The 22,475-nt window shown below is 37.3% G+C and overlaps 1 protein-coding gene across 1 annotated transcript in view; it reads right to left on the bottom strand.

Moving 5' to 3' along the window:
- Positions 1 to 19,597, bottom strand: part of LOC121655555 (collagen alpha-1(XIX) chain) — a 116,697-nt gene extending 97,100 nt beyond the window's left edge. Inside the window, exons 1-9 of the mRNA XM_042010300.1 lie at positions 19,521 to 19,597; positions 17,443 to 17,567; positions 17,003 to 17,077; positions 16,818 to 16,917; positions 11,623 to 11,746; positions 11,261 to 11,536; positions 10,627 to 10,707; positions 9,962 to 10,081; positions 3,019 to 3,063 (exon numbers count right to left, since the gene is read on the bottom strand). Of these exons, the coding sequence (XP_041866234.1) occupies positions 3,019 to 3,063; positions 9,962 to 10,081; positions 10,627 to 10,707; positions 11,261 to 11,536; positions 11,623 to 11,746; positions 16,818 to 16,917; positions 17,003 to 17,077; positions 17,443 to 17,533 (912 nt within the window). The 5' untranslated portion in view covers positions 17,534 to 17,567; positions 19,521 to 19,597. The remainder of the gene's footprint in view (positions 1 to 3,018; positions 3,064 to 9,961; positions 10,082 to 10,626; positions 10,708 to 11,260; positions 11,537 to 11,622; positions 11,747 to 16,817; positions 16,918 to 17,002; positions 17,078 to 17,442; positions 17,568 to 19,520) is intronic.
- Between the last annotated feature and the right edge of the window lie 2,878 nt (positions 19,598 to 22,475).

The following is a 22,475-nucleotide window of genomic DNA, read 5'->3' as shown; positions in this document are numbered from 1 at the left end:
TTTACTTTTGTACCTAGTGTACTGTGTCAGGCAGGATTAAGAAGAATACAGTTGTAGCAAAAATCCTTCACATAGTATATATACTTCTTATATATATATATATATATATATATATATATATATATATATATATATATATATATATATATAAATATATATATATTGCCATATTTTATATTGACTATGTGCTTTTGTTTAAACACTTTGTAATTTTAGGAAAACTGTTAATTAACACTTTAAAAAAAAACAACATACAAACATTCATTAAATATGGGCAAATATAACATGAAAAATAATGCTGGTGTTCATATATTTAGCATGTATTGTTTTGTCATAAAGGTTAAAAGTAGTGGTGTAAGTCAGTGTCATTTAGTCATATTAGTGTGTCATTAAAATGAAGCAGAAACACAATGTTTTAGGGTCAGACACTTATGTAGTATTGCTTTTAAATAAGACTTAATAGTTGATAGAACAAATTACACGTAATAAGTTCTATATGATCTTTCTTAAATATACATTTTGTAAGAATTATTGACATATACTGGTGAAGACTGGCATAGAAATGGCTTCAAATGCCAAGCATAGTTGTAAATGGATGGTAGCTGTCACTGGCTATAATTCCTCCAGACATAAACATGTTTTCATCTGCAAGTAGATCTGCTGGCCTTTGTGCAGTGATGACTGTACTAGAGGTAAAAACTTTATGTTCATTATGTTCTTGTGTACTGTCTACTTCTATGTGCCTTTATATAAAACCAATTAAAAAAAGCCAGTACTGCAGTGTTAAAGCTCAGCGGGCTGTCACGTCACACACAGAAATGCTCGCAGCTGCCATATATGTCGACCCAACACAATAAGATATTTTAGCAAAATGATTAGATATCAATAGAAAAGCAGTTATTAATGATATATAACATTTTCTGTCATTGACCTTTAATGTTGCCACATGCTGCATCTTTAAGCACATCTCACAAAGGATTACTGTTAGACATTATCAATGTTATTAATTTGAATAGAAACTATAAGCTCATTGATCATTGAACTGATGTATCAATGCACTGTTACACTGTTATACTATTACACGACTAATTAAGTATTAGCTTAAACTCATGCATGTTTAAAAATGTTTTCAGCATGCAGGGATGACAAAACACAAAAAGATACCCTTATCTTAAATGCAGCTAATTGTGCTAGATGGGATGGGAGTATTGAGAAATTCAAGATTTTGTTTCTTAGATGCACCAAAATTAAATCCTAAAGTCAACTTCATTTGAACTTAGAAGGAACTGTTCTCATGGATCTCAGCAACAGTGATAGAAAAACACACCCTGAGAACACATTTCATGCAATGCTGTTTGCCAGCGATCTCACTGCAATATTTCAGCCTCAGCAAAGTATATAACATGTGTGAGATTATATGTAGCTGGTGAATAAGCTGTTTGAGGCTTACTCACACTCTGCTTTCCATATACTCTGCCAGAAATGTGTGAGACGACTTGGAACTCGTTGCCTCTGTTATTAGAATGTAACCTACACAGTTTAATGACCCTGGCCAGCCCGTAAAGCTCAAACAAGCTGCTGTATTGCAGTGTCCAAGGGCAACCATATAACTACTCTTGTAATATCGACAGGTGCAGGAAATTGTCGCTCTCACATTAAGACTACTGAAAGTGTGTGAAAACGCAAGTCTTGGACGAGTATGTATCACAATAGCAACGCTCACACATGCACTCCGCAACAAAATCACGGTAAATTAGTTTAAAAAGCAATCTTGCAAGGGTAAACAAAAACAATCAAACATTAATGAGAAGTTGAGCATATCTAGGCAGCATGCTGCTCTTAATTAGCATCAGTACCATTGCTACTGCTACAGACTATTTCTGTGCACTGTTGTGAAACAAAACAGCTTTTTTCTGACTCCTTTTCAGTGAGCACAAGTGGAGGAAGCTTCGCCATTAAGACTTATTCCATATTCCACATATCAAGGTTTGTGAGCAAATACTGTAAGTCACCCCACGTTGAGCTTAACATCTTCAATGGCAATAGGCCCAGGATTAAGCCATCTTTCACATCCAGGAATAATCCTATTTCCTGCCAGAGCAGAAGCAGCTTCTGCAACAATCTGCAACACAATCGATTCCTTGCATGCATTAAAATATATGTGTGTGGGGTATTTTCTTCATTTCTTTAAGGATATAATCACAATTTGATGTCCTTTGTCTTTGCTGGACCATATCAATTTAAAATGTAGATTCAACACCTTTGCATCAGCATTATCAAGTAGATTAATCTGGCCATCTGAGATACAAAAACTGATAAGTAAGCAGAAAGGAAAATGTAGAAAAGCATGAAAATCAAGGATTTTGACAGCAATAGTGAGTTTTAAAAAGAGCATTAGAATTTCAGTAAGAATTTAGGAATTTTCTTCATTAAATATCTCTTATTCTATACTAACATGTTTTCTAAAATATGCATACATTTCATCGTACATCAGTCTTCAAGTCATTTGTTTTCTAATCAGCAGCACAAAGCTTTACAAACTTTAGGCATATGGAGCTCTGTTCACACTCAGATCCATGCCCCCTTCAGCACAAACAGCTCAAACATCTTATAGAAGTTGCTACTGCAGTGATGAGGACATGATTCCTTGCTGGCATCCACCCAGGACCTCAGCCAACTATGTCCAGCAGTAGGGCACATGGCCAAGCCAGAAACGGCAGTGCCTGGAATTAAATATGCGCCGACCAGGCACCCACTTGTTGGGCAAATTTGATTTATACTTTGTTTTCTGTGTTGCGACGATAGGGTCACGAAAGCAAGACAACGAATGATCTCAGACAGAAAGAGACAGCAGCAGATTTCATAAACTAAAATGCATCTTCAAACCATGCTGTCAAGGACAATTGCTGTTTCACTAAAACACAGATTAAAGAGAAAACTATTTTTAGAAATGTTTTTTTAACTGACCCCATGTCAGCTGCCGATTTTTGTTTTCACGGTACACACTGAGCAACTCACATTAAGTCCCGGGTTTCCTGGAAGCCCAGCCTCCCCCATGTCCCCCTGTGATTAAAAACAACGCAGACAACAGTTAGTGAAAGGTCTCTTGTTCACACATTAGTGAATAGCTTCATGAAGGCTTGTCATTTTAGCAGTGGTCTTGCTGCTACAGCTGTTCCACAAGTTGTTATTGACACAGTGGCTCAGCAGCTGCAGGTCAGGATGCTATATCTAAACAACTGTTAGAAAAGTTAGCTGCATTTCTCTAACTAGCTGCATTGTCTTTAAACCGAGAAGAAGAAAAGAGATATATGATTTTCTGTCCATATTATAAGAAAGAATATAATTTGCTGACTATTTAAATTAAAATGTCTTTTCATGATCACATATTTTAACCCATCATTCCAGACAACATTGCTAGTCTACTGTTACCATTTATTGTATGTATTTGACACATAATGTTTTCTGTAATAACAGACAATTACATATTAAGCATTTGTATTAAATAGAAATGCACAATCATTGTTTGATAACAGATGAACCTGTTAAAAGCATATGGTAGTGGAAACATATTTCACAATGCCGTTGTCCATTCTGTCCTCATTCATTCATATTTTCAGCCTCTGACACAGAACCCTTTTAGAAAAGTTAATATTTGACATAATAAGAATAAAAATAATAATAATAATAATAATAATAATAAGAAAAATAGGCAAGGCAGGCAAGGCAGTTTATTTGTATAGCACATTTCATGTACAGGACAATTCAAAGTGCTTTACATAAAACAAAGACATTACAGATATTTAGAATAGTAAAAGGCATCAACACATAATCAACACATAATCACAATAAAATAATAAATTACATTAAAATGATTAAAAGCAAGATAAGTTAAAAAAAAAAAAAAAAAAAAAAAAAAATTTAAATAGAAAATTTTCATTTTTTTTAAGTTTAATATCTATAAAATAAAATTATATAGAATTTCCCTTTAGTGGCACAATGGGTGTAAAGTGAATTTGAGGATGCAGTGGAGTTGTAAATGGTTCAAAAAGCAAATTAAGACATTTTTAATTTCTTAATTTTACCCTCTTTTTTTATTAATTTCTCTCTTGTTTTTTTTTTTTTTTTTTTTTTTGCATGTACATGAAGGACCCAATAAATCTAGTAATACCAGGGTTTATGTGCAAGGCCAAAGAAAAGGGATTTCCTTTCAAGTAAGCTGCATTCTTATAACCCACTACTTATCTGTCTAATTTCCTGAGGGATTCTGGATTAATCATTGCGGTTTAATCCCTTTGCAGTGCATTAGAATCCTCCATCAAACTCTCACTGTATTGCAGGATAGTACTTTCCTTTGGAGTAACACAGCCAGAGTAATCCCCTCACACTTTCCCGAGAAGCCCTCTGTGTAGGTCACAATGATTGGCCTGCAGTTCTCATTATGGTTGTTTTAAATGCTCTAAACTGCCCAGATGTCTTTGATTAATCTCTACAAAGTCAAGCTAAATTGTTAGTAAGCATACTCAAGACTTTTTTTAAATCTTACGCAAAAGTGAGATCCTCCTGTTGGTAATTGAAAGTCTCATGAGCCTCCATTATTAACAGCATTTGCTCTGACTTTCTTACCCCGTTTTAATGTATTTCTAAAAGAGTGAAAAACTGTTTTATAGTCAGTGGAGCACCACTAGAAATTCAGGGATCAATATGAATTAACTGCTATTATAATCTGGCTGCAGAACAATGTCAGAAAAGGTCAGAGTGAATAAGAGAAACAGAGCAACTGCACGTGACTGTCAAAGCATGAAATTTTTGATGAAATCTACAGATGGCTCTAAATAAACTACTTCTTCTTCTGTTTTCTCTCAGTGGTTGCTGCACATAAACATCTGTGAATCCTACAAGAAGACCTTTTTACTCAGTGATCAGTGACTTTTTGTTGTTTTTAAATATCACCTGCTCTAGTTCAGTATGTTGATCCTGCTCCAGCTAGGAGTTTTAGCCGTCAAATAGCTGACAATAAACACTTCTTTGACATAATATATTGCACACCTCGTTAAAGTTAGTCGACTTCTTGGGGGGATGACAGTCCTTCAGACACATCAAGTGAAGTTTGTGTGACTCATTAAAACTCCAAAACAGGTGCATTTACATATTTCAGAGGCTGCTAGAGTGTAGATTTGAATTATTTGTTATCCTTCAAACTCAGATTCATTCAGTCAGTATTTAAATGAGACTGTGTCATTTCCCCACATTCAAAATGTACGTGTGGTCTGCACTTGCAGCAACAAATCCTAACATGCACGGATAAAGGGATGAAGGTGGAAAAACAAGGTAGATTTTAGGAATAGGAATAGGAATAGGAACAGGCAAATTTCCCTGAGGGCTCTCTGAAGGGATTAATAAAGTATTTCTATTCTATTCTATGTGAAGAAATCTAAATTCTCCACAGATGAGGAAGGCAAACACTTGAGAAAAACTGGGTGAAGGTTAGAAATGTGTGAATTAGTATCTAAACATACAACCTTTTAGTTATGAAGCAGAATAAGTAGAAAACGGATGATTTCAGATTCTGCCATTTTTGCTGTGAACCTAATTATAAAGTAAATCTGTTTATAGCACTAAAAACAGCACAATGTCAGTAACTGGAATCTGCCTACGTTAGAGGTAAATGTTATGAGCAAAATAATAAAAAAAGGTGATGATTGCAGAAATATTCTTGTTATGTAAGTCAACACGCTCAACATAAGTTAAATACAGCTCTGTTTTAAAGTTTATCCTCTGGCAAACAAATCACATTTACCTGTGCAAACACAGTAAATTGTTTTAAGTAATGTCACCATTAAACATAAAAAGAAAGAAAAGACTGTCTATGTGAGTGTGTGTATGTTTTTCTTTCATGGTGATGTCACTTGGCAAGACCTAGAGGGGTTGAATGTGTGATCTCTGTTCATGTTTTTCCTTAACTTCATTAATTTGTTGTTCAAGCCTGTAATAGGGTTTGCTATGAATTTTGTTGTTCAGTAAGTCAGCAAATGGTGAAAGGGAATGATTTTTAATTGAAGACTTGAAATTAGATTTCAGGTGTGAAGCAGTGACTCATCGCACATAGAGCCTGCAGAAAGAAATGATGATAATGATGACAGTGGAATGGCCTATGATCCTAGAAAACATGCTTAAATAACTGTGTGTAGTCAAATAAATAAATAATACATGAATAAGTTGAGCTGAACAAGTAAGTTTGGTAAGAACATAAAAAATAAGAGCTCTCTGACTCACAACCCAGAGTCCAGCAACGTACCATGTACCACAGGGTGGCCTGCAAAAAAGTTTCCTCATGGGTAAAAAAATAAATAATAATAATAATAATACTAATAATCTAAATTGCATGGGTAGGGTCAGGTCGGGGTGGGTTTAACTTTACTAAATAAGTGTGTTGTGTTTTAGATATTTAAATAACAGTATTCCAAAGCATCAGGCAGCAAAGAACAGACGGCTTAATTATTTTACCAACTATAAGAAACATTTCTGCAGCTGAATTTGTAATTCAAGAATGGAGAACACAGTCTCAACCGGGGACTGTGGATATTTTGTTTTTGCAAAGCAATAGCAAAGGCCAAATAATGTCTGAAGCAACATTGCAGGGAGATTATATAATTCAGTGCAATACGAAGTTATGTTAAGAACAAGTTCAGATGTAAATAAAGCACCTTCAAAGTTCATTACTGTGTTTGGTGTGAGTCATAGTTCGGGCCGCGGGGTGTATATCAAGGGTGGGGTCCAGATTTGACTGGGAAATAACTGTGGGTAATGGGTTGTTTGGTAATTACTATAACTGGTGCAGGTGGGTGTGGGTTGGTAAACTCGACCCATGCAGGAGATTTAATTCATCCAGATTTCCAGATATGTTACTGAGGTGGGCCAGTTTAACATCACTCATAATCTCCTAAAGTACAGGGTTAATATGTCTTTTTATTTTGCTGTTTTTCCTGCCTGTAACCAAGCAGGTTTTCATCTTTCATCTTAAAAGTTTCATCTTAAAAAAAACTGGAGTGGCTTACCGACGTGATGGGGATGTAATGTCTCAAGATGTCTTTTTAATTAGTTGGGCTTCATACTGCCTGCTGACAGAGTTTTCATGCATGAAAGCATCTTTTAACACATTTACTGTACAGCCAAGAACGAAATATCCGCCTTCCTTCAACCCATTAGCTATTTCTCCATTTCTCTTTCTCTCTCCATCTTCAGTTTCTCACTCTGTCTCTGTCTCCTTTTTCCCTTCTTCAGTCTCTCACTCTGTCTCGTTACCATGGAAGCATGGTTTGTTGTTTATAGCTAGAAAAGTGTCCAAGCAGTGCCTGTTAGTGCTTCTTACTGCCACCAACTGGTCTGGAGTGTGGACCAGAATGTTGCTAAGAACCCCAGTTGCCAAAACATTAGTTCATTTCACTACATTTTCCCAATCCTACGTACTCCCGTCATGTCGCTGTGCCCTCCAGATTGAGAATCACTGGTTTAACCATTTGCACACAACAATATACACTGCATGTCACTTTGGATGTGGTGTTGGATGATAAGTCTTGCTGTTTAGAGTTAGGACTTGCTCTAATTCTTTCAAACCCTGCAACAAAGGAGGCTCGACAGCGAGTAAGTAACTGCCTAATCCAAGAGTTTGCAACATAGGGCTTTCTCACACTACGATGAATTTTTTTGAGGTTTGGGTTGTAGATTAGACATATTTTGTCCCCTTTTCCAAGTAGCTGCTTCCTTGTTCCCTCAGTTGTTCTTTTCCTGAGCTTTTCTGAGCACTGAGTGCTTTGCAGGTAAGACACTAACTACGCACAAATACCTTAAAAATATATATTTATTATATACATATATATCTATATATATAGATAGATAGATATATGCATATCTATGTATATACATAAATCAAATAATGAGCAAATATTACAGAATAAATTTAAAATGATTAAATCTTTTGATAAACCAACCCCTTTTTCTTTAATAACCAGTGTCCCAACAAAATTTTGGACTTTAGCTTTTGCTGGTGTTGCAAACACTCATGGGGCTTTAATAGTTATTGGCAATCAACCCATTTTGTCATTCAGTATGAGAACTTGTTGCTATTTGCAAAAGCAATAGACACTGACAACATGCCACAGAGTGAGATGTACATGAAACCTACTGGCTGATACATGCTGGTCCAACAAATATCAAATAACAGCAGGTAATTTATCACCAGCACTTTAACTCTGCACATGCACAGACATATTACAGCCTGAGCGCTTATCTTTACTGTGTCAATTAAGAATCATTAGAGGCAATTATAATATATGTACAAATCTAATTAGCAAAATCTGTTATCAAACATACAGTTATAATAATATGAAGATAAATGTCTGTTTCAATGAGTAGGAAAAGTAACCTGAAAATATAGTGTCAAACTGAAGCAATGATTCTACCTGTAATATAACTGCGTGGACAATGTGGGACTGTTATAATAGTCAAACCACATCATGGCATAATGTCATGTTTCTGTCATTTATGGTTAATTACACTACATGAAGGAAAGCAGCCAAAAATGCTGAGAGAATCTGAAGTTACAAAATCAGCAAATAATAAGAAAATGTGAAAAAAAAAGATGGATGCTGAAATCTCAAATTAAAAAAAGGAAGAGAAAAAAAGGATGGGTCCTGCAGGTATGAATGGTTTAATGCTTGCATGCTGCTTTTGTGCCTTTCAGGAATGGTTTTCCAAACACCAAAGTAGCCTAACATATCTTAATCCCTCAGCCACATCATGGTAATTATGAGACTGACCCTAAAAGCCATCTGGTCTTATCAGCCAGACATTACTGCCACCTGTTCAGCTATGAATTTCATTCATAGTTTCATGCATCCTCCCCTGTTTTTTTAACCTTGGACAAACAGACAAAAAATGATCCTCCAAAAAATGTAATTCGCCTGAGAAAAATGACACTTTCTGTCTGGGTATTTGATGGCTCCCTCATTTGCCTTGTCCTCCAACTGATACAACACCCACAATTTTCAGTAAGTAGACATTTACATTTCAACATTTCTATTGAGCTGTCATGAAGAAAGAGACCTTTTATTCTTAAACTACACTTGTTTTCTAGTGGTTGTTCAAATGTGTGATTTCCAAATTCACATTTATTGTGAATGAGTTGGGAGAAAATCACCTTGTGAACATAATAGTACAGTAGCTAGGACTTTAGAAGGACCTTGACAGAAGAACGTTTGCCAGACAATACAACACTGACATTTGCTCTCTGCGAGAGAGAGAGAGAGATGTATCCCTCCTCCTCTAATGCTGAAATGTATATTTGTCCTTAGATAAAATTTCTTGAAATTTATACAGTGCAGATTTTTTTAAACGTGTAGCACAACTCTCAAAAACATAATACAACTGAAGTCAAATATAAAACCAAGGTTACTTTGAACAAAAAAGGCACAACAGCGTGAGTTATGGTTTACTGATGCTGAATGTCATGCTGCCCACCTTTTCAAGTTATTCAACTGTATTCTTTTTCCATCTCAAACATTTAATAACTTATTTTTCTTCTTAAACAAGTAAAAAACTCGGGCATGCATCAACATCATAAAAACCTTGTCTCCTTTATCCCCTTTATGTCCAGATAGTTGGACCTTCCTGTGTTATAAACAAAGCTTTTAATACACTTTATAAGTTCAGCGATCGGTAGTTTATGTACTCTGATTACTATTCAGTTAAATTACACCTGTGTTTGTGTTAATAGATTCTGGTTGCACTGCCTTAGGTTGGCTTCCAAGGAAAATACTTTTTGGTCATAAATGTCTTTAAATAGGTTGTTTAGCTCCCATAAAAGATGGAGAACATGCTGTGTCAAATCAGTACTGGCTCAGTTACAATAGCCATTACACTCACTCAATTAGAGACCCTTGTTGGGAGGAATTGATTGTACCTTTTCAGATGGACAGTGACATCTGTCAATTGACTGTGAGGTCGGCTGAGACAGCATCAGGGGAATCTGGGCTGTACCCGGAGGAGGGGAAGTCCCATTAAATGTCTTCTTGACTCCACACTGGATCAATACAGAAATTTCACCATTTAGACACCTTCCTGTTATGTTTGCTTCAAGGCAGAACAACAACAAAGAAAATCTCCAGAATTCATAGTGATGTAGCACACTTCACTTATCTAGTCTGGGTTTTATGTTGATGTCTCTGTACAGTCTAGCTTAGAAATTCAAAAGTACACACTGGCTGTGATAATGCCCTCTGGGGGTTAAAACAATTCCCCAAGAGTAACATTACACTGGGATGACAGTACCATGGAGGATGATGATGATAATGTTAAGGGGTTAAAGTTCATCTCTCCACCTGGAATTGCTGTAACATTAGCTTTAATTGATTTTATGAGGATAGAGGATCTCTGTTATTAAGTTTCCGTCTGAGGACATGTGTCCTCTTGGATGAAACCAAAATCTTGGTAAATTTTTGTTTATTGATCACATTGCATATGTTAAAGCAAGCCAGTGCAATCCTTTTCATTCAAATTTTTTTTTTTTAAATATAAAGAAATTATTGTCAGTTCTGTAGAGAAACATTTAAACTTTTTTTGTTTTACCTTTGGCTCCAACAGCTCACAGCAGTTTTCCATCTCAGCCATGTACGGGTCACAGAAGATCAGAATTTGTTTCAGTTCAATCTGTTGAAAAGTGCTGGTATTAATGGAGCATAACAGCATCGCACACTTGTTTCAGAATCATATCAAGTGCCCCTTTAACTGACAAATACATGCGTGTAATTGGTCCAGAAAGTAAAATTTGTGCGCTTGTCAGCTGTTCTAGCTTTAAGCTGCCATAAGATTGATTGCAATCTTCCTCGCCTGCAGAACAGCTCAAACGCAACTTCTGTAAGACTTCCAGCTGCATGCTGACTTATGTAATTTACCAATTACACAGAGTAAAAAGGCAGCTGTTAATCCCACTTAAGCCAGATTCTGCTCAGAAGCATGGGTGAACAAATGCCAAAGCTGAACTTGTGTTTTTGTAGCACTTTCCGGGAAGCTCTTTTAACAATTACGACACAATGAAAGATTTTTGTAGATTAACAAAATATGCCCCTGAAGTACAGTTTCAAAGTATCTGAGTGCACTTCACTTAGTAGAAAACATAGTGCACTAAACACACTGGAGAAAAGTTAAAGAAAAAAACAAAGAAAATTTATCTAAAGACAAAAAGAAATATGTCCTGACATACATCTACAGGCCGTCCATCCTCCACTCGCGTAGTGATGAGTGTGCGTCCACCGGGGTCGATGCTCTCCCTCTCATCAGTCAGTTTCCTTTCTATTAGCTTGCAGTCCATATAAATGGAAACTATGTTGCTCTGTACAGAAATGCCCAACTTGTGCCACTGGCGATCAAAGAGGGCCTGCAAGTCACGGCTCTTAAATGTGTAGCGAAGTGTGTTCTTCGGCAGGCCTAGGGCAGAAAACTCCACCCCTTTCTTACCTCCATCAATCACAACAGATACCTGGGGAGATAAAAGAGAATTCTCATCATAAAGAACAGTGTTTTTGTAGAAACTGGGAATGATAAACAAGATTAAAGCAAGCATACCTGACTGCCACCTGATTGGTCAAATATCTGCCAAAGATACCAGCGGTCTTTTTTGGTAGTTCTTCTCACCCGGAAGTTGGAGACAAGGGAGTACTCACTTGGAAGCCCATTTGGAAATACTAATCTAAAAAGATAAGTAAATAAAATAATCAGAATCTTACAGAGTATCAATTGCTAAAATAACCAGGCAGCTGCAGATAACAATTGTGTCAATTCTCAGTACTGAATATAAACTACTTTAAAGCTTTCAGCAGCTGAATAATAAAGCAGCCAATCAACTTCAGTGATCAATAAAACTTTTTAGTATCCTCTTGATGCAAGCATTCACATAAATAAGCCTGACAAACTTAATCACATTTAACTTGATGAATTTTATTCAGGTCTCCCAGTCATTCAGATAATGAAAACATATAGACATTGATCCAAAGTCCCAGCAACCAATCTTTTATCATGCCAATACCACGTGCTGCAGTTACAGGGTTACAGACAGACAGATATGTTTATGGCTATGACCTAAGCTGCTCCTTCAAGTCAAAATAAGGACAGGCAAATTATACAGAAAATATTGGGGACATATAGGTGAAAAAAAACTGTATATCCAAATCATACTCACTCTCTTATGAAAAACGGTTTATTCACTAGCTTATATCTTAGCCCACTCCCACATTTAACTCTTAACTTTATAGATTGAGCTAAAAAGGTGGGGGGGGGGGGGGGGGCAAGACATGCACATATTATGTCCTTCAAAAACTAAACCTACAGCCTAATTCCAGTCTTGAATTAACAACCAAAAGTGGAAGCGCATAAACAAAATAAATCAAGATCAGAAAAAATAATAATAATGGAATGATAAGGTCATTGGGGAGGCAGAGCACAGGCAGGGGGAGGAAGAGAAAGACAGCTTCTTCAGACAGGTTGGAAATTAGTTTTCACTCCAATATATCATCTCCTATTCTCTTAGAGCTTCAGACCTTCTTCTATTGTATTCTTGGCAATTTTAGTGTAAACGGTGCATGACTAAAATGATAAAAACACCAAGTTAAAGTTCCAGAAAAATCAAAAACTACTGTGAAAGGCCAAGGACTGGGAAGGTCGTTGATGGCCCCAAGGGCTAAGACAATTTTAGCTACTATTCAATATCAAAAGTGACATGGCAATTTATGAAAATATTAAGTTACATATAAGGTCAGCCAAGAATTTAAAGCTGATTATACGGTACCTGTTTCTACTAAATGTATTACGCATTATTACAGAACATGAGAGAAGGTAAGGCATAAAAGAATAATGTGAACTCAGGGAGCGTGTTCACTACACAACACTCATAGAGAATCATACATTCAAGCAGGTTTAATGTAAGTGAGATATCAGCAGACCATTTTGGAGTGTTATGCTTTAGAGCCATAGAGTTTGCACTCTTCTTCCAACTAACCCTACTCTTATTACAAAACATGGTGCTTCTACAGTGTAGCACGCTTGAGCTCCGAGGGCCCAGAGGGTTAAAGTTCCTGACGTCTTCTTGACTGGTCTCTGTGGCTAAGAGGAAAAAGTTAGAGCTCACTCTGTTTGAACACTGTCTGATTCTTTACAGGAATTCTACTCTACATGTTTAAGTAGGAGTTAATTAGTGAAAGAGAAGGATGTGCCTTCATTTCCCTCACTGCCCAGCTACATTGCCAAAACAGCTTTTACAATAACTGTGCCAACTCCACGTCTTGCAAGTCCCATTCAAATATGAGTAATTAGCACAGGCAAATATGCTTTGGAAAAAAAAATGTAATTGCCTCTTGGAGTATATACAGCAATAAAGTTTAATTTCAGTTCAAGTTATTTGATGGTTGCATGCTATAATGCTGGGATGTACATAGTGAGGAAGCCAAATAAGACTGAATCTGCCACAGAAGTAAGGAAATAAGGTTAAAAAAAAAGGGGGGGGGGGGGGGGGGGGGGGTTCTTTTAGGCAACTGGCAAAGTTCAAAGAATAACATAAATGATAAGAGTTAATTAATTTTTCTGAGGAAAATTACCCCCACTCTCAGAACATCCATTTGACCACACACACGCAGCATGGCTACCGGTCTGGTACACTTCCTCGCAGATGTGACTTTAGAGTCCTGGCTTTAAAGAAATCCTATCCTGGAGGATCTTTTAAAGGAGTCAGAGGAGTCAAGTTGCTGCAGTTGAAACAATCAAACATCAAGTGCTAGCCTTGTTGGCTCATATACCTATCACCGTCACTCAATCCACCAACACAACAAAGATCATGTCCCTGAACAGGCTAAATGCCTCTTGAATAAAGAGCATAACTCTCCGTCAGCGTGAGCTGACTTTTCTTGTTGAATGGAATAAATGCTCTCCCTGCTAGCAAGCTAGTATCTGCCAGTGATTAAGCCAAATTAAGCACATGCCTATAAACTGGAAGGATATTTCACTGATAAGGAGTGTGTGTTGCTAGATTTCATGACACTGCTAATCCATCGGAAGAAAATATGTGATTGTTTACATGTGCAAAGTGCCTGCCAGACTTGTCAGGAAGAACAGTGAAGTGTGGGTGAGCACATTCTGTTCTCACAACTTTTTATCAGTCAGCATAAATTTTCAGAACCACAGCAGCCCTAAGACTGGACTGATAGAATAGAATAGAATAGAAATACTTTATTAATCCCTTCCAATCAATATAGGCCAGCCATTGCTCCTCACATGCAGCAGTGAGCCTGAACACTCATGGTACTGTCCCTCTCATTTCTGTATGTATTAATTGCCACTGGCAGGGATTGGCTTCACTTCGCCACACCTTCCTCACCTTCTCTTTGGTTTGCTGCCCTCTGGACCAATTGCTGCAGCCTCTGCCTCAGTCCAGGGACAAAAGGGCACGACATCCTCTCATTCAGTGGCAGCTGTGTTGCTCTGCTAGACAGCTTGGTCACTTTGTAGACATTCTGCTTGTTAGTTTATGATTTGTCACATATTACATTGTGTCTGACATCTTAGGTCTTGTGAAGGACTAGTGTTGGGCCTCTACCGCATTCATATTTGGAAGATGATTGTGAATTTTTGTCTGAAAATTGGGCAAGGTTTAGATTTGCTACCAGGTAGTTTTTTAGTTTGTTAGATTTGTATTATTAGTTAGCGGTGCTGCTTCCAGTTGTGTTTTTATTTAATTTAGTGTATTCAGTCAGGTTTCATTTCTTTGATTAGAACATTAATCAGTTATTTAGCTCGTGTATTTCCTGATAATCCCTTCTATTTTATTTGTTTCTTTGATTTCTGTGATACCACCAGGCCCATACCCCCAGTTTGTCTCTGCTTGTTTGAAATTCCACTTGCTACTCGGGACAATAAACTCCCTATAACTCCACCTTACATCTGGGCATCCTTATATTATGCTACTTCCTCCATCAATAGCTGAGTTGGTTCATAACACTCAGCCATCTTCATCACAATTTGGCTCCTGTCAAAGCCTCTCAAATCCTTATGCTTGCCCACACATCAACTTCAAGGACATAACATTCACTTGCTAACCAAGATATCCCTCCCACTGTTAGGTGCTACTGTAACAAGATAAGCAATGCTTTTCACTTCACCTGCCACTGATCATAAAGCTTCTGCTGAACAGTGTATTTGAAGAATTAATTGATAAGACGGAGACAAATCACTTAATCTTAAGATTAATAACCAAACTCTGACTTTGGTGATTTGATATACTGTATTTCAGTCAGTTACAGAGAAAATAGATGCTTAAAGAATTTCGCGTAGCTTTTGAGGATAGAAAAGAACAATCTGTTACAAGCTTCTCAGGCACTGTCAAAAGAGGACAAGTGAACGTAACCCTGTATAACTACAGAAAAATGTAGAATGTAAGTGGTGAGGATATGTAAATATAACTTAAATGTTACTGTTTTAATAAATTATTCAGATTTGAGTATGAAACACAAGTTAAGATGTACGCAGAGCAAACATAGATGTTTCTACACAGTGTTTAAGCTTTAACACTGTATTGATGAGTACATGTTGCATTTTGTCGGCCAATTTGTCACCTCACATAAACGCTCCAAGAGTGTGTCAGCTGTGATGTATGTGCCATAATGTGCATTGTGCCAGCCAAGGAGTTGGCAGCTCATAAGCCAGATCCTGAGAATGAAGCATAGAGTGCTGCATATCCTGCAAGTTAAGTGAGCAATGTTTCAGTAGTCAAGGCAGGGACAGAGGGGCCTCCTGCTTCGTGCAAGTGCCCTCGCTTTACCTCCTCAGCTGACATGCAGTATCACCTGTCAAAGTACTTAGATAATTGGATATGAGAGGGATCGCAGCCTTGCCACTATGACCAACAACGCTGTCAGCAGCGTCACTGAGAAGCAGCCTCTTCTTGCATTATGAGCCCAGACTGAAAGAGGGGCTGAAGTATAAATGTATTTTCAGCTGGGTGATAGAACAGGGAACCATATCACAAATCACTTGGTGCAAAGATTCATTAACCTAGCCGGCGGGAGAGTGGCAATAAATGTTTACAGTTGCATGTAAAAATACTAAATATATCCTACCCTCCAGGAAGAATGGCAAGCTGCTATAGTTTATTGTTGCAACCTAAGGACACAAGGCACAGATCATCCCAAGATGCATATTTCAAAATCCAAACCTCACTGTACAGCAAAGCCAGGCAACCATCACAAATGCTTACTTTATCATCAGCATGCTGGGAGCCTCACCACAACCATTGCCTATCAACCAGTGAATAAACATCCCCAATAAATGACACCGCAAAGTGTCATTTGTGTGGTTATTATAATACTCCTGTCTTATTAAACATGCTCAATATGTTTCCCACATTTAGCCACAAGGAGATTTCTATTAAAAAAAATGCAACATATATCAGTTTTGTTTAATTTATTCCGTCTTCCAGCTCACCTCACTCTTTACCCTTATTAACCAGGAAAAATGGAGCTGTTGCTCTGAGAAGGGTTACGTCAGTTCAAACCTTTGATGAAATTTATGACAACACTGTATTTTTTTCTGTAGAAAACTGTCAGATCTGAATAGGACCAAATCTGAATCTTCACAACAGAAATCTAATAGTTTTTAGCTACTTTCACAAAATTGTGTGGACTTAAAATATTTGAGCTGTAAGAAATACACAGCAGAGTCCTCACATGTTATTATAAAGCAAAACAAGTACAAGAATATATGTACATGCTGCTTACTTTGTTGACTTAATTAGTGGACTGCTTCCTAATCGAAACGACGGCAAGTCTTCCGTGACTGTTCCCTTCCGGAGAAGAAACATTTCTGTTAGATCGAATCCTGTGAACAGAAGCACAGTGTGTTACTACACAGGCTGATGCTGACTTACTTATACCATTCGGTCATTTTCACATCAAGCGCATACCTGTGATTTCCAGTGGACGATCTAAAACATCCGAAAACAAGTGTTCCTCCACACTCAAAGGGGGACACGAGCCATCTAGAAGAAGGAAACCAACAAATTGTTTGTGCCAGTCCAGATGTTCAATCACTGCATGCAAACAGTAGTTTAGCCAAGTTTAATAGCAAACTTTCTTTGTTTAAACTTTGAAAAAGGACTGAAAAATACAAGGTTGTTATTCAGATACTTAATGTATGACTATTTGAAGATGAACAAGAACTTTTGATCATTGAAGGTTTAACACTTATCAGGTTATCTGCTTTTTTTGTCTTCAAGGGAGGTAATTAAGTCATAGCTGAAACTTTTTCTGCTTCATGTTGACCCCAGCAAATCCAATATCTCTGTCATTTTTCTTTTTTTTCTCTTTCTTCATTTCTAGAATATCTTGCTGCAGACTCACATACCTGTTCGTTCGTTCACTGCCATTCCAACAGTGTGAAGAATTAAATTCACAGTCCAAATAAACGCAGCCCATCTTAGCAAGTAATAAATCATGGCTCTGATGCAGGAAATTAGCCCACCTGAAAAGCTGGAAGAAAACAGAACAGTTTTTATTACAAACACCAACTGGTTAAGATTTAAATAAGCACAACTCATAGAATCTAAGAAGTGTCTGTAGACACCATGTTTAAATTCTAACCCTTACAGCAGCGACGGCATAAAAAGATGGAAAACGTCATCTGCTGTTGAAAATGAAACTAAAAGTGAGACTAAAAATGCATTGCCATCAATGTCCACTAGGCACTGGCTCCAAAACAGACTCCTTTTCAAAAAGCACCTAATTCCTAACTTTTAATAAAAAAGGCATCTTAAAATTTTTCATATATTCAACTTTTAGAAAGTGCATTTGGGTCTCTTTAATAGGCATTTGATTTGAACTTTGACATGTGAACAAACAGTAGATACAAGCAAACAATGGGCAAAAAAGGCCAATTATTTAGGTGCAGTAGCCACTGACTAACCAAGTGGTAAATCAGTTGGATCTCCTTGTGACGGCTTAAAAAGTTTTTGATGATAGCAACAATCTTTTCTTACACTAAATCATGCCTTATACAACAAAACTGCACCCAACTTGAAGCACAACCACATGTTCCTAAAGCAATCCCTCCCAGTCTTTCTTTCTTAGACTCTTGTTAGCATCTCCCATACTGTGACTAATGCAGATGTTAACAGCATGCTGTTTATATTAGCCCTCAGCCATTTTTATGTTAAAGGTGCAAATGTTATTTAAAATGAGTGGCAGGTAACAAAATTAGGAGTTGTCTCCGTGAATGTTATTTTATCTGGCTTTAATAACAGTGCAAAAGCCCTGATCTTTCTTTATTAGCACTGTGGTGTGTTTTGATCTCTGAGCTGTCTGCAGGGTCCTGGTCAAGGACATCATTTGCGAGGAACATACCTGGGAACCACCATTTACAAGACAGTCTCTTGAACCATTTGACCATGCTGCCAAACCAAATCTTCAGCATTACTCTCATGCCTTTGCAAAGGCAACACACATCTAAAGTCATCCTGGATTGTAAGAGTCTGATCCAAAGTACAGTCAATGACATAGACTGAAATCTAGTTGATCCCTCCAATTTTAAGTAAACACTCTGAGTAACTTTTAACTTTCTATAAAACTGCTGTACTGCCATAATAACAGCAATAACTGAACTAAGAAATAAAAAAACACATTCAACAGGCTTTTCAAAAGACTTTCAAGAGCCTCCAACAACAACAAGCAACAATGCAGAGCCCAGTAAAGATGTGCACACACACGGGATATTGAAGTATGTGCTTAAAAATTTGAAAACATATCACATTATCAGTGTTTTCATCTCCACAGAAAAATACTGCCTACGGCATAATTCAATATGAATAAGCTGTTTTAAGCAGCTCTGTAGAGACAATGCAGAAGTAATCCCAATGTAAATAGCTACTGGACTATAATCCTTCCTTCTTAGCATACTTATCTGCTTCTGGACACAAAACGGCTGAACACACAGCTGAACACTGAACTTGACCGCCACATACCCAAACAAAGCCACAACACATTAAGTTTATTTATATGCACAGTCCCATAAAAAGTGACCAAAGTTTTTTTTCTTCTTCTTCTTTTATATACTCTCCTTCCTCAAGCATCACTGTCTCCTCAAGATTAATTTTCTTATAGAATCAGTTTCCATCCACGCTGCAAACCATCTCCCACTGGATCATAAAGTTTAAGCATGCAGGCAGCAGGCTATCATGGCGCTTGGAGGTGAGGTAACCATGCCACTTCACAACTACAACCATGCTTGAGTGGCAGACAAATAGCACTCCAGAGGCATCTGTGTAAGTGTAATGTTAATCCTTTTATTTCCGCAAACGCATGCAATACATGCGACTCAACAAGCTGCATTCACAGATGTCTACATCTTTACAAGACAAAGCCTTATTATCTATTTTGTACGACTTAAAACACCACTTTAAACTCACACCTTTTACCTTGTGCACTTACAGCTTTGCTGCTGGACCATCTGCTGTCAACCGGCATCGATTTAAAATCTAAACTGACACAGCGGCAGTGCAGGCATTGTGTCACAGCTTGAGGAAAGAGCAAGCACTTAAGTTTCTCTCCATCATTCCCACAGCCACTTTCGGTCAGTGGCAATAAGTCTGCGCAACACTTTGCAGTATTCAAAGAAGCGTGTTTCTCTGCGCGATCTCTGATTGGCTGGATGGTGATATATATTTTTTTCCTTCAATAATATTAATAATAATTTCGGGACGTAGAAGTCCACATGTCTCAGAGTCAGGCACATTTTACACTTTGCCGTTAACAAGTGATGCAACACGGAACATATTTACCGCTGCAGAGCGTTGATAAATCAGAAATAAGCTGTTCATGAAGCATGTGTCCCGAAGCAGACAAGTTTAACGGGAGTAAAATAAACAACTTTCCCACCAAGCGACAAAAGATGCATAATGTGTCCGTTACAGTGACAGTTTCGATAAATTACCACGCTGATCTCTGCCTTCAAATGTTTTTTTTATTATTATTTTTTATTTATACTGTGGCATTTATTTAATCTAGAAGTACTTACAGTTGCCGATAAAGTTTCCTTTAAGACAGAAACAAATAAAAAGCAGCGAAAAAGACATAATCCATGCGTGATAACGATCAGTCCGGCTCCGGATTGCGGGACTTGGAAATAAAAGTCACAGAGGAATCGCCTGCTCGATCGGTCCTTATTAGTTGCTCCGAGTGGCCCTCCCACTCTGTCATTATTACTGAAACGCACTGACAGAGACTTCTGCAAACAAGGTGCACTCAATGAAAGCTTTCAAAATGCAAAAACATAAAATAAAATAACGCCCAAAGGCAATTCAAACAAATTCGCGTAATAACAGAGCAGGTGCGGAAAGTAAACGTCGTTTGATGTATTGTGATTTAATCTCATTTTCTTAATAAAGGCCTAAATCTTAAGGCTTTGCACCCCTTTAAAGTGGCTTTATGTGTATTTGCTATAATTCCCCACGCGAAGCTTTAAAGTATTTATTGGAAGGAGACCAAAAAATTTCAAAATTAGGTTTTCATCTTCATCCAAGTGTCACCTGTCCTGTTCATCACATTATGGCCACGTTAATGAGGTGATTGCATTTGGTTTTACAAGCTGTCCTAGTTCTACAACAAACGCCACTCAATCCACATAGCCTACTATTTTAGTCAGAAGAGGCAAATGCCATGCTGCAATACTATACTCCTAAATGGAAGCCAACAACTCCAACATTCACTGTTGTGCTGCGTTTAAAATGCATGTTTACAAGCCTGATAAAGTTTATCCCTGTTACGTGCAATCCAGTTAGGGATGGAAATGGACTGGACAGAATTCTTTAGTCTATAAATGCAAAATACATGAGCGATAATAATCAAATAAATAAGGGTGTGAGGTAAAGCTGTGAAGAACAAAACAAACGGGAAAACTGCTTTTGTTAAAGATTGCTGCAAGTCCTCAGAAACAGGTGTTCAGGCTCTGCACATGATGTTTAGACAGATGAGGATAATCCTCTATCCCCTTCACTACTGGTTCACACACACTCACATAGGAAGAAATCCTGAACAGATTTAATAAGGACCTGGGAATTCAAATGAAGCAGATGGCAAATTTTTAAGCACTTTTTCTTTCTTTTTTTTTTTTCTAACTCAATTTTGCATTCCAGTCACTGTCATAGCTGTTTTTATTTTTATTTATTTTCCAGGGGACCAACTTTTTTTTCTTTTTTTCTTTTTTTTTTAATGACTAATTGGACTATAATGAAAACATTTTTTTTATGTATACTTTCAACATGATCTGATTTATTTATTTATCCTTAGACCTACAGACCTTTGTATCAGTCTCACTGCTGTATTGTGGTTGTGTTGTTTTAGTCTTAATGGCCCCACAGGCTCCATCACACTTACCAGCTTCAGCTATGTCCTTAAAAGGCTTTATATCAGATAGGGGTGGGCACTTAAAGATTGTGTTGTTCATGTTTTTAAACAAGATAAATGCCTGCTCGCTTATATCTGATGTGTGCATATACAATGTATTGACTGGACCAGTTAAAAACAAAACAATCAAATGAGATGTGTGAATTCAGATAGCTTGCCCTTTCCATGTCCTATATACTCATTTCCCTGCTAGAATTACCATAAGGCAGCTGGATTTCTCCAATACTGACAAGGTCAGGAGAAAGCTGTTCTTGCCAGACTCCAAGCCATATTTTGTGGCCAAAACTCAAAGGTTTGGACCAATCAGCATCCCATGCTGCCAGTTAATGGCAGCTTTTATGTAAGACAAAAGTCAGATATTACTGACTGAGAAACAATATCTGGATGCTTTTTTTAAAGTAAGTTTTACAGCATTGGTAAATAGAGATGATTTTTTAAAACTAGAATTCAGGGACCACACCTCAAACACTCCCCCTTTTAAAATGTCAATAAATACCCACCTGCCCTGCACACCTGTTCATTCTTGTTTGCCATGCCCTACCTTTCTTTCTCTTTTCTTCTCCCTTGTCTCTCTTCTTCCATTTAGCTGGGGTCTTTACTTCACTTTTCATCCACAGAATTGAAATTACACATGCAATACACAATCGAGTACATCTAAATATTGTGGCCGTTGAGCATAAAAAGGTTAAGTTTAGACTTAAGATTTGACTGAGAAGTTATTCACATGAAACTATGACATCAAATTACAAGTAAAAAATGTGTAGTGCAGTCATAATAACATGGGACATGACTTGGTATATTATTTGTGCATCCTTTCATAGTATCAGACTTTTATTAGAGCCTTGGCCATGCTTACCTGCTTGTGCTGTCACTGAAAGGATCCGGTGTGTGTCAGCACAGTTTGATTAAGAATTAATACAAATTCTGGTTAACCTCTTACTCCTTGAAGAACCATGTACCGGGTCTGGTTACATTTGTACT

Source organism: Melanotaenia boesemani, chromosome 16, assembly GCF_017639745.1.
Source record: "Melanotaenia boesemani isolate fMelBoe1 chromosome 16, fMelBoe1.pri, whole genome shotgun sequence".
In the NCBI taxonomy this organism is placed as follows: Eukaryota; Metazoa; Chordata; class Actinopteri; order Atheriniformes; family Melanotaeniidae; genus Melanotaenia; species Melanotaenia boesemani.
The sequence above is the reverse complement of the archived record's forward strand: the minus strand, read 5'-3'. Positions and strand labels throughout refer to the sequence as shown.